Source organism: Fulmarus glacialis, unplaced genomic scaffold (assembly GCF_000690835.1).
Source record: "Fulmarus glacialis isolate BGI_N327 unplaced genomic scaffold, ASM69083v1 scaffold20556, whole genome shotgun sequence".
Taxonomy (NCBI): domain Eukaryota; kingdom Metazoa; phylum Chordata; class Aves; order Procellariiformes; family Procellariidae; genus Fulmarus; species Fulmarus glacialis.
In genome coordinates, this window is record NW_009220265.1 from 33601 (window position 1) to 44494 (window position 10894).

General features: G+C 39.0%; 1 protein-coding gene across 1 annotated transcript in view; it reads right to left on the bottom strand.

Annotated features, from left to right (window-relative positions):
• The window catches only part of KIF23 (kinesin family member 23), a gene marked incomplete at its 5' end in the record, with an annotated part of 17796 nt that extends 6945 nt beyond the window's left edge, over nt 1–10851 (bottom strand). Inside the window, 16 exons of the mRNA XM_009580706.1 lie at nt 20–199; nt 888–1061; nt 1440–1597; nt 1830–1997; nt 2566–2725; nt 3662–3781; nt 3871–3950; nt 4288–4390; nt 4958–5079; nt 5230–5342; nt 5781–5822; nt 6822–6992; nt 7591–7700; nt 8375–8511; nt 9225–9330; nt 10723–10851. Of these exons, the coding sequence (XP_009579001.1) occupies nt 20–199; nt 888–1061; nt 1440–1597; nt 1830–1997; nt 2566–2725; nt 3662–3781; nt 3871–3950; nt 4288–4390; nt 4958–5079; nt 5230–5342; nt 5781–5822; nt 6822–6992; nt 7591–7700; nt 8375–8511; nt 9225–9330; nt 10723–10851 (2073 nt within the window). The remainder of the gene's footprint in view (nt 1–19; nt 200–887; nt 1062–1439; nt 1598–1829; nt 1998–2565; nt 2726–3661; nt 3782–3870; nt 3951–4287; nt 4391–4957; nt 5080–5229; nt 5343–5780; nt 5823–6821; nt 6993–7590; nt 7701–8374; nt 8512–9224; nt 9331–10722) is intronic.
• Nucleotides 10852–10894: the final 43 nt, after the last annotated feature.

The window sequence follows — 10894 nt, forward strand, 5'->3', positions numbered from 1 at the left end:
CCTTTTAAAGACAACTTACAGGTGCTGGTGAAGGAGACACTGATCTCTGAACAGGCTTCTCTCTATCTCTCTCCCGCGAAGGCCTCTCTGGCTTTTCATTTTTTGGTTCAGTAACAATGGCCTTCAGTTGCTTCAGTTTTTCATCTTTGACCCAAAGTTTGTTCTGCATTTCCAGCTGCTTTGCTGCTACGCGACGCTCCTACAGAGACAAGTGAGGAAAAGCATGAAGCACCTTACAAGAAAGCACAAGTAATTGTGCTGAAAGTTTGAAGGGAATTACATATTCCACATGGAATGAAGTTCTTCCCCACTGAGATACAAGCTATTGGAAATAATGACATATCTAAGCTAAGGAAAGACTTTCCAGATTATAAAACAGTACCACGTTTCATGCCGTAATCATCTTGCTTCCTAAACTATGACAAACGGGAGCACGTCTAACTATAGCGTTAACAATGATCCTGAAGTAGTAAACAGTCCTCCAGTGGTAAGAATTAATCCCCCAGATTTTCTTTCCTTATTGCTTGTCAAGTACATATCTGAGCAAGAGTTTACATGAGGATAAAGGGGAAACCCTGACATTAGGCTTCTACTGACAACTGACAGAACAAGAGAATCACTCCTTAGTTAGAGCACCACAAATCCAAAAGAACAAATTCTAGATATTGAAATGAAGTGACACAGTGCTTAAGAGAGCTGCTCTAGCTGCATCAAAAGTCCTTGAGGAATTTATTGTACCATACTACATTTATAAAATTTAAGTTCAAAATGTCTCTTCAAGTCCATAATTAAAAGCCAAACACATCTCCATTCTTAATGCTACTACTATATAAAAAAAAAAAACAAAACAAAACACAAAAACAAGCCACCCGCTCCAGTGTACTTACACACTCCTTCTCCCATTTCATGGTTGTTTCTGCCACCATGCCTTGCAATCGTGCCTCCAACCTACGCTTGTCAGAAGCCTGACGTTGCAATTTCTGGCTCTTGCTTTCTAGTTCTTGCTGAAGATTACGCTTGTCTTCTTCATAAATTGTTGCAGTTTTCTCTAAAATTTCAATCTGAAGGAAGAGAGGAAAGACTTGGCTATGCTTCTTAGAACTGCAACCATCTAAGCCCAGAATTGCTAGTTGTATTTGACTGTTAACATATACTAGAATATATTAGCTGTTATACAAATATACCCAAATAGTCCACATTCCAAAAAGCTTCAGAGATTTTACAACTTACAAGGAAGTTGCCCATCTTAATGTATTAAGAAAAGCCTCACCTCATAAAAAAGCCAAAAAGCTAGAAGTGTTCAGAAAAGTTCCCCACAAAATACTTCTAATCTTGTTTCTAATAACCATCTTGCAAGCAACTTCTGATGTCAAGAAGCTTTCCAAATGGTACATAGAAAATGCATTTTGTGCTTAGCTTTAGACAATGAAAAAACTGACCTTGTATTCCAAAGTTTTAATTTTCTTCTCCAGGCGTTCTAACTCCATTTTCTGTCCTGCTATTGTTTTCTCTTTTTCAGACAGTTTTCCCTGAATATAGTTTTCCTTGGATAGAACACTGGAGTCAAATTCTTGCAGCATTGTTTTAAATGCAAGCACTGCAAAAGAATTGATATATTTTATCTTCTCACCGTATCTCTATAATATCAAAAGCAGTTCTGTTTTTCTCCTACCAGTTTAATGCTACCAACTATTTCATTACCTTAAAAAAGGTTTTTTAAATTATCAGTCTAGACAAGAAACTTATCTACTGTTGGTACAGAAGAGATCCCCTGAGTAGTAATACAGGCACTAAGAAATCTAGCTCCACACTGATGTTCAAATTCTTACCGTTTTTGGCAAACTCCTCTGACAACATTTGTCGTAGTTTATGGCGTTTTTCCAGGACTTCAATAAGCTTTGGAAGTGTTTGATCATCATTAATATCCAATAGCTCACATGAAGGCAATGGAGGAAAGTTCTGCAAAAACATTTCTGAAACAGATTGCTCTTCTGTTTCTGTAAGATTTAAAGCCAAGAAAGCCTGTCAGCAAGCTACGGAACAGAAAAATTCCATTTGACAATGCACAGCCACAGATCGTTCATTCCACAGTATCATGAAGCAGACAGAACTTAGAATAATTAATGAGAACTAGAAGTTTTCAGAAGAGATGACAATGTTGAGAAAAGATTAAATGTGACATTCTCAATTCACTGCTTTATAATACCTCCAGGCAACTCTTGATTTCTAAAGTAGGACCTAAGCAGACAAAAACATCAAAGTATCATCCTCAGCACAATTTCCTTTCAGGAGCTGCAATAATGGGACCATGAATTCAACTCATCACAATAACGAAGAATTACTTCGAGACTTACACAGTAACTGGGTTTATACTACAAGTAGCACTGCAGTACAGAAAAAGCAGAACCTATTGCAGAGAAGGCTCACAACTAACAGTTAAGTGAAGTTGCTTTTGTACTTCCAAGGATCAAATAATTTGTTTTAAAATAGCCTTCAACTCCTAACAGGGGAAAAAAAAAAAAAAAAAAAACCTGTGCTGAAATCAGCTAGCATTCTGGCATTTACCTCCGTTTATTGGGCCACCCCGCATCTCCAATTTCCGTGAGAGTTCCTCTCGGAAGGCTTGATTCCTAAAGCGCCGTCCTGGCGTCAAGCCGCAGAGCGGTCTATCAACAGGTCTTGCAACTTCAACTTCCTGGGTCATTTCTGCAAAGCGCATGACTTGCTACAAAAGAACAAAAGCAAGCTTAACAACAAAACTAACCAGAAGCAGTCCAATGTAAGTTTGAAAGTGATACCTTAGGTCAATAAAAGCATTCTAGAAGAGCCATTATCAAGCTCTAATCTCAAGTAGTTCTCAGCTAGATAGCTTGTGATTCTGAAGCGGAGCATCCAGAAACCTTCCCAGTTAACACCTCCCCGACCTCAGCCCCCAAGGAACCATGAAACTGACTGGGCAGACAGATGATGTTTTTGCAAGTACCATCTTAGTACAATTAAGCACCTAAATACAGTGGAGTATTTGGACTTCTGTAAATAAGATGAACTTTTCCTATTTTACAGGCAAGTAGCAGTTGTCATTTTTAAGAGGAAAAATAAGACTCATAGAATCATAGAATCATTAAGGTTGGAAAAGACCTCTAAGATCATCAAGTCCAACCGTTAATCCAACACCACCATGCCCACTAAACCATGTCCCTAAGCGCCTCATCTACACGTCTTTTAAATACTTCCAGGGATGGTGACTCCACCACTTCCCTGGGCAGCCTGTTCCAAGGCCTGACCACTCTTTCAGTGAAGAAGTTTTTCCTGATGTCCAGTCTAAACCTCCCTTGGCGCAACTTGAGGCCATTTCCTCTCATCCTATCGCTTGTTACTTGGGAGAAGAGACCAACCCCCACCTCGCTACAACCTCCTTTCAGGTAGTTGTAGAGCGCGATGAGGTCTCCCCTCAGCCTCCTCTTCTCCAGGCTAAACAGCCCCAGTTCCCTCAGCCGCTCCTGATAAGGGAGGGCACATTTGCCTTATGGTATTTTGATTACTAGTGTCCAAGCAACAAAAAATATCATTCCTGTCACCTACTACACAAATACGGTAATTCAGTGATAAACATGAAAAAAAAGAGTAGGAGGGAATGAGGTAAGATCTGCAAGGAAGTTACCAAGCTTTCCTCGTAGTCCTCAGCTTTAGGATTGACGCACACAATCATACGCACTTTTCCTTCACCATCAAAATAGTTCTTGAAGAGATGAGTCAGTTTGGAATCTCTGTACGGGACCATCTTAAAATAAAGTACATGAAAGATCTAGTAAGCTTTCATTACACCAGATATTCATCAAATCAAAGATAATTAGATAACGGGTTGCATACCTTATTTGTTCCATACATCTGGTTTTCCCGTAGAACTTCAATACATGTTCTTAATGTCATTAGTGACTGATTAATATTACCTTAAAAAACAAAACAACAAAAAAACCACACAAGACAAAACTCTGTAAACAGCCATTTGTATCATATTCCCAAATTATTTAGCAGTTTTAAGAATAAATTGCCTGGACTTAAGTTATATCTGTTACAGATAACTGCTCTAATTAACCGAAGTATCAGAATACATGCTACTGAAAACTTCTGGTTTCCAAACTGGAGGATTGAAGGCCATCAAATCAGACAACTGAAATCAGAACAGAACACTTCAATTCTTCCTATGATTTCTCTACTAGGAGACAAGACTAATACAAGCATATATTAGCACATAAAATCACCAGGCTGTCTAAAGGTGATACATACCTGCTTCTCGCAACCTGTTCCCTTCAGCTTTTGTTCTATTAGTTCTTTCACTTCCAGCCAGATCAACTAAAGACAGCTGGCTTAAAGTGATCTGTTCTTTCTCCTATTACAGAAAACAAATTATGTTAGGCTAATGACTAGCTCTATATTCCTTCTAACAGGAACACCCCACCCCCCCAAACCTAAACCAGCATGCACATTTAAAAAGATTATGTGTTGCACATTTAAATAAAGGCTGAGGGTGTTTTTATAGCCCTTAATGCAAGCTGTGCACCACTAGCTTTTTTTTGTGAATGAGTTTAGCAGATCCCTTCTGTCTTGGGCCACAAGATAGATGAAACAACTGCGCTCATTCAAATCTTCCAAGTTTTAGATTCTTAACAGTTTTTGCTCAAAAGCAGCAGAGGCAAAGAACAAAGGAATAAGCAGCTTCACACTCCATTTTAATCCTCTACTTTCATTACAAAAAGGAGACTAATTCTGTCAAAGACTAGAAACTTAATAATTTTGATTTCCTTCAAAATGAAATTGCTAACAAGCAAGATGTGTACACTCAAGACACGGTAACTGTTTCTGTAGGCCATGCTGCAAGGTTCACCATCTCTTCTAACCTACATATACATGCATACGCGTGCACAGTTCTCCTTTAATAGCCTGCCTCGGAATTCACCTGTAGCACATTATCTCCATCTGCATCCAGGGGTGCTTGAGCCAACTTTATTATAAAAACACTGTGAGAGCGACTAGATTCTCGATTCAGCTGAGTGTTTGCAATACGCCTTTTCTTCTGACCTGTTTAGAAGAAGAACAAAAACAATCCCTCCAAAAATCTGTTTTATTTAAGAGACTTGCCACCTGGCAAAGCCAATTCTGTTTTCAGCATAATAGTGTAAAGGATTACACATCTGTACTGAATTTAAGAAGTTATATTCTAATACTCACCTCTCCAAAACACTTCAAAAGCTTCTTCTGTAGATTTCACCTCTACTTCTGTGCATCCTGTGACATACATGTTGTGATTCTGGTCCTCACGAAGTATTTTGGATTGTGGAGGTCTTAAGGACAGGGAGGAAATAAAACAAAACAAAAAACCCCACTAAAATTGAGTGGGGTTTTCTGTACAACAATACATTGTGTCATGCAAATTTTCTTTTGTTTAAGTACAAAATTCAGACTGAATATGTGAATTATCCATACAGCAGATGGAAGAGGAAGTACAAGTACATGGACACACATTCAGCCAAGATTAGTTACACTTCAGCTACTGCTTTAATTTAGAAGCTACGTTTAATTGCAATTCTTACTGGAAATCATGGTTTTGGATGGCATCTATTGTTTTTCTACATGCATACAGAAGCAAGATGGCTTCAACAGCGTTCTACATTCGCTAGTAAAGCAAGAAGAGATAGGGAGTCAGTCTGAGTTTATTTTCTGCTTCTACTAAAAGGAAATTTCAGTTTTCAATATTCGGAATAATATGCTTATGCACATACATAAAGTCACCATTTCGCACAGGAGTGTTGCAATTGTTCCACCTACCAAAAAAACAGGGTTAAAAAATATTAAGTCATTCAGCTTGTGTCTAAAATCTTTTTATATATAATACACTGTAGCTTCCATAAATAGAAATAATCCAAGATTCTTCATAGGCTCATTTTTGGACATAGGCATAATACTAAACCAATAATTTTATTCTTCTTTAAAAAGCATTCACAGACATTCAAATTCACTTCAAATCAGTACCCTGGAGACAGCTCTTGATGATTCAGAGCAATGGCTTGTTTTGCTCTAGTTAGTCTTTGCAAAATCAGCCAACTCTTTAATTAACACATGTACCGATGGATATGCATAGGGTTTTCTTTAATGGATTTAGAAGTTTAAAAATATATTCAAAGTTTAATTTGAAGATTGTTTTTCTGATGGTCTCAAGATTTACCGATTCTAGACATCAGCCAAGTACACATCCGTCCAAAAAATACCCAGAATTTAATTTACGAGACAATTCACTTCTGTTTTCACGGAAGTTACTGACATAAAGTAAAATAATATGCAAACTTGCATTAACTGTAAAGCAACAACAAAATAGCAACTTTCACCCACTACACTGTTTCCAGGAGAAAAATGTCAGCTATGGAATGGCTTACTCTTCAAGATGCAGTCACCTGCTAGGAATAGTACTCGCAGAATAGCATGAATAAACTTAGAATCTCAGTGGGATACAACACACTACCTCACAAATTAAGTATTTGCTTATTAATCTCCCATTATCATAGAATCATTAAGGTTGGAAAAGACCTCTAAGATCTTATAAAGAGGAAGGGAGCACTAAGTCTTAGCAACAACAGAACAACCATCAGTACTTCGCACACTTAAATACTACTGTCTGGACTCCTTGGGCATCCCCTTTTCCACATGATTTTTGAAGTGATTTCCGTGAATTGAGCCAGACTCGCCAAGACTACAGCCACAAAGACATATTGTAGTTCCCGCAAAAGCATAACTGAACTAGGAGTAACAGTATTCATAAAACTAACTTTGGTTTTATAAGATCAAACGGAGCTTCCTCCAAGAGGTCATATATGTAGTTGTTGTAGATCTCAATATAGGAGACAAAGACGCTGTAGACATTATCTTCATCAACTTCTTCCACTTTGCAGTGATCTTGCACATTGATCATATCAGCAAATTCTGGATCTATTTGTCGCCTGTTGAACATACACAATAAGTGATTGTAGTGGAGCATCCACAGCCAGCTAACATGTCAGACAGTGACTATACAATTAAAAAGCAAGTCTACTGACAGATAGCATAATTCGAGTATGGAAGTGCTCAGACTAGTAACTAATGACAACACATCCAGTTATATTAGATTAAAAAAAGCACTCTGAAAAGTTTAAGTAGGTAAACTTTCATCTGACAGTGCTGTACTCAGCTGCAGTAAGAAATGCCTTGCAAAATTCCTGGATAGTCAACGTTTCTATCCTCCATTCAGCAATCTCACTGTTTTGCAAAATATCCCCAAGTTTAACTTCACAGTATTCCTACTTGGAGAAGTCACTGCATTTTACTCATGAGCTAACATGTACAGAAAAGTAGACTCCTGTTGCCTCATTCTAAGTCTTCTAATCTAAATACTTAATTATGCAATTGCTCAAACCACATGAAATACACTAGCTTTCCATTAATATTTTTCTTTCCTTTTTTCAAGGGAAGGATAAAGAGACCAAGGTAAGTTGAAACCACAATTTCAGAATAACATTTACATTAACTAAATTCATTCTGCATGTTACAATAGTTACTTACTTGCCAGATGGAGTTTTTGGAACAGGCATGGCATCTCTTTTCTGGCGCTCTAATAGAGCATCTACTTCACACTGAACATCCACACCGTTCTTGTCATCAAGCTTAAAAACCTGAGCAGTGAGTATAGTATGTTTAGACAATATAGCAACAAACACTAGAGAACACAAGGTGTTGGCCAGCAAAACAAATTATTTGATCAAGCTGTCTGGCAACCAGAAAACACCATGCCCCTCACTAACACTCGATCTGCTAGCTAATGCGAAGTAGATCTGACAGAAAACAGGTATTTCCAAGATAACAATATTTCATAAAAGCTTCCAAGCTAGCATGCCACCAAGGAAAAGACTTCCAGTATTATTTCAAATATATTTAGATACCAAAACTCCAGAGATGTTTGACCACAAGAAAAGCCTCACATCATGTTCTGTATTTTAGATATGGTTTCCTCTGGCTTTTGTATCTTGTGGTTGGATTTCATTCCACAACTCAGAAAGCTTCTTCTTCCCTTTTTCATTGTTTTAAAAAAGTTAATTAAAGAATGCGTAACAATTATAAAGACCAGACCATACATCTTCATGAAATGTCCGTCCTAGCTACTACACCTGCCTCCTTGGCCCTGCTCTTCAGTCTCAAGGGGGTGGGATCTTTTTGGTTGGTTTTCTTTTTAAAGTGTTCCAGTCACATGACTAGACAGGAGATAAACACTTTGAACAGAACCTTTTTTTCTAGTGTTTTTAGGCTGTTACAAGCAACAGCGTGGAAAATTCAGTGCAAAACTACTCACAAATCGCTTGGCCTGGAATGGTCCTATGCTGTTGAAGATCATATCCAAACACCGCGGGAGAAGTCCTCCATCACCAGGAGATCCTGTCATGGTGTGTGTTTTCCCGCTGCCTGTCACACCATATGTAAAAAGGAGACCTAGGAGGGACAGAAAAGAATGTAACCATGCTTGCTGTCCCAAAAAAAAAGCTCAGTTATAATCACATGCCCCGTCTTTCTCAGGTCAAATGTATTTGGAAAAAACAATGACTCCTTTTGAACAGTTAACAGTAAACTATTCCAGCCATTCAAAAGCCACTGTCATCACTAGTGTTTGAACTCTCATTGACAGTGACTTCAGCGACAGTACCTATCATCCTCTCTGGGGTGAGTGCATTTGGAAGCCAAAATGGAAGGAAGCCACTAAGTCCCAGGTGTAGAGGGCTGATTTGTTATGACTGTTGCGGAGGAGTCTGACCTAAGCCAGATGGTTCAAGAATCAACACTGTGATATCAAACCATGCCCAGGAGATCATGCCCTACAAATTGATTTATTTCTGTAGTCATTTTTTAGGTGGATAAGTCATCCCTTTCTGCAGAAAAAAAGCTTCTCCAGTTAATGATGTACAGAAAGATCAGGCCTTGACACAAGTAACATGCACGTCATAACAAAAGTAAATAGGTTTAGAAGTAACAAAAGGCAAAAAGAGCCTCCAAGGATGTTGTATAGGGGAGCTATGCTCACTGCAGACAAGGAATACACGTTTTTACCTAGACAAGCTAAGAAACCTTGAGACATAGGAAATCATAGCAATATAAAAAAAACCCTGCATGGTAGACATACAGAAAAGTGGTAAAGAACAAGAACTCACCATTTTTCCCACGAATGAGATCTTCCACTAGAGGCTTAGCTACCACGTCAAAAAGCTCCTTCTGAACAACAAGGGTGCCAAACACTTCTTTAAATGAATACTGCGTCTGAAGAAAAGAAGATACACCGTCCTAAACCTTAAGTTTCCCTGTCCAGAAGTCCATTGCTTCAAAACTCTTCGCTGCTTCATATCTTAGAACTACTTTCCACCAGCTTAACAGAATGGTAAGGATTCTACTTCAGGATTATACCAGCGTTTGAACATGGGCAGTTGTTCCAATGTAACTATTCTGAGAATAAGATGTGCATAATGAAGAACAGCAACTGTCCAGAAATAACCTGAACGATCACAAAGCCTGACCTCCCAGCAACTAGAGAATCTCACAATTCACAGCTTCAAGCTCAAATTTCTGTTTGAGCTCCAACCATCATCTACGCAAGCCCTGGGCAAAGGAACACCCACAACGGCCAAAGTCAAGTTGTTCCAGCATTTAGTCATTTTGTTTTAAGCCTTTGTCTTTTTCCAGTCTATCCTCAGTTTCCAGTCATAGGTTTTCAATGTTTTTTTTTATTAATCTGGTCACTTCTCAATCAAAACACCTGCCTATGTAAACATCCAAATTTTAAAGTTTCTGTGCAAAGGTTTGTTTACCAAACTTTTAATTAATCTTTGCCTATTTTATTTAAGCCTTTGAAGATCACTTTATGTACTTCCTATAAGAATTTCCCATACTGAAATCAGAAACAAAGTATTCTACATCCCAACTAACTTTTTTTTTTCCTTAGAAACACTATGACCTTGTCTTATTTAGCATTACAGCACTGTGTTGGGAACCTGCAGTTAACTGTTTCACTACCAAATCATGTTCAGTGCTACAGTACTCCGGCTCCTCATTCTGTATGCATGACCTAAACTCTCCTGTCCTCGGAAACATTTGTAATGATCAATAACAACAGGAACTGCTTCGTGACCTGCTACCTACTTTTCTACACTTCACAACTTTTCACCACTTTGTATACATAACCTACAGCTTTCCCCCCTATACACGTTATATAAATAGGGAAACATTGCTTTTTAACCCAACTTAAGTTTGGGATGAATCGACCTTTAATTCATTTGTGACTGGTTTAGCTTAGAACTGGTTTCTTTCAATTAGTCCTATGTGGAAAAGCCTAAATACTTGTCAGCTTTGCTTTTGTTCCTTTTACCCTCATCCCACACCATGCAGAAGCCTTTTCGTATATGGAGAATACATTTGATGGCTAAGGGCACGTTTTTGCCCAAGATGGTTCTCTGGTTTTGAAAATCCGCGTTTCTAAAAGCGCAAACTGCTGATTTGCACATTCCAAGAGACACCACAAGCTAACGGAAAACATCGACAGCAGGGAAAAGGACCTTAATCCCTAATTCCAGGCTGGAAGGCAGCCCCTTCAACCGAGTACCGCTCCCAGGCGGGGGGCACGCGCACGGATTCCCCCGCCGCCCCCCAGGCCGTTACCTCGCGGTACTCCCCGTTGCGGAATATCCTGTATCCGTCGGGCGGGTGGATCTGCACCGTGGTCTCGTTGATCACCTCGATGCAGCACTCCTGGTCCGGGCGGCTGAGCGGCCGTACCCTGCAGTACACCTGGGGAAGGGGAAGACACACCGGGCCCGTCGTCCCTCAGAGC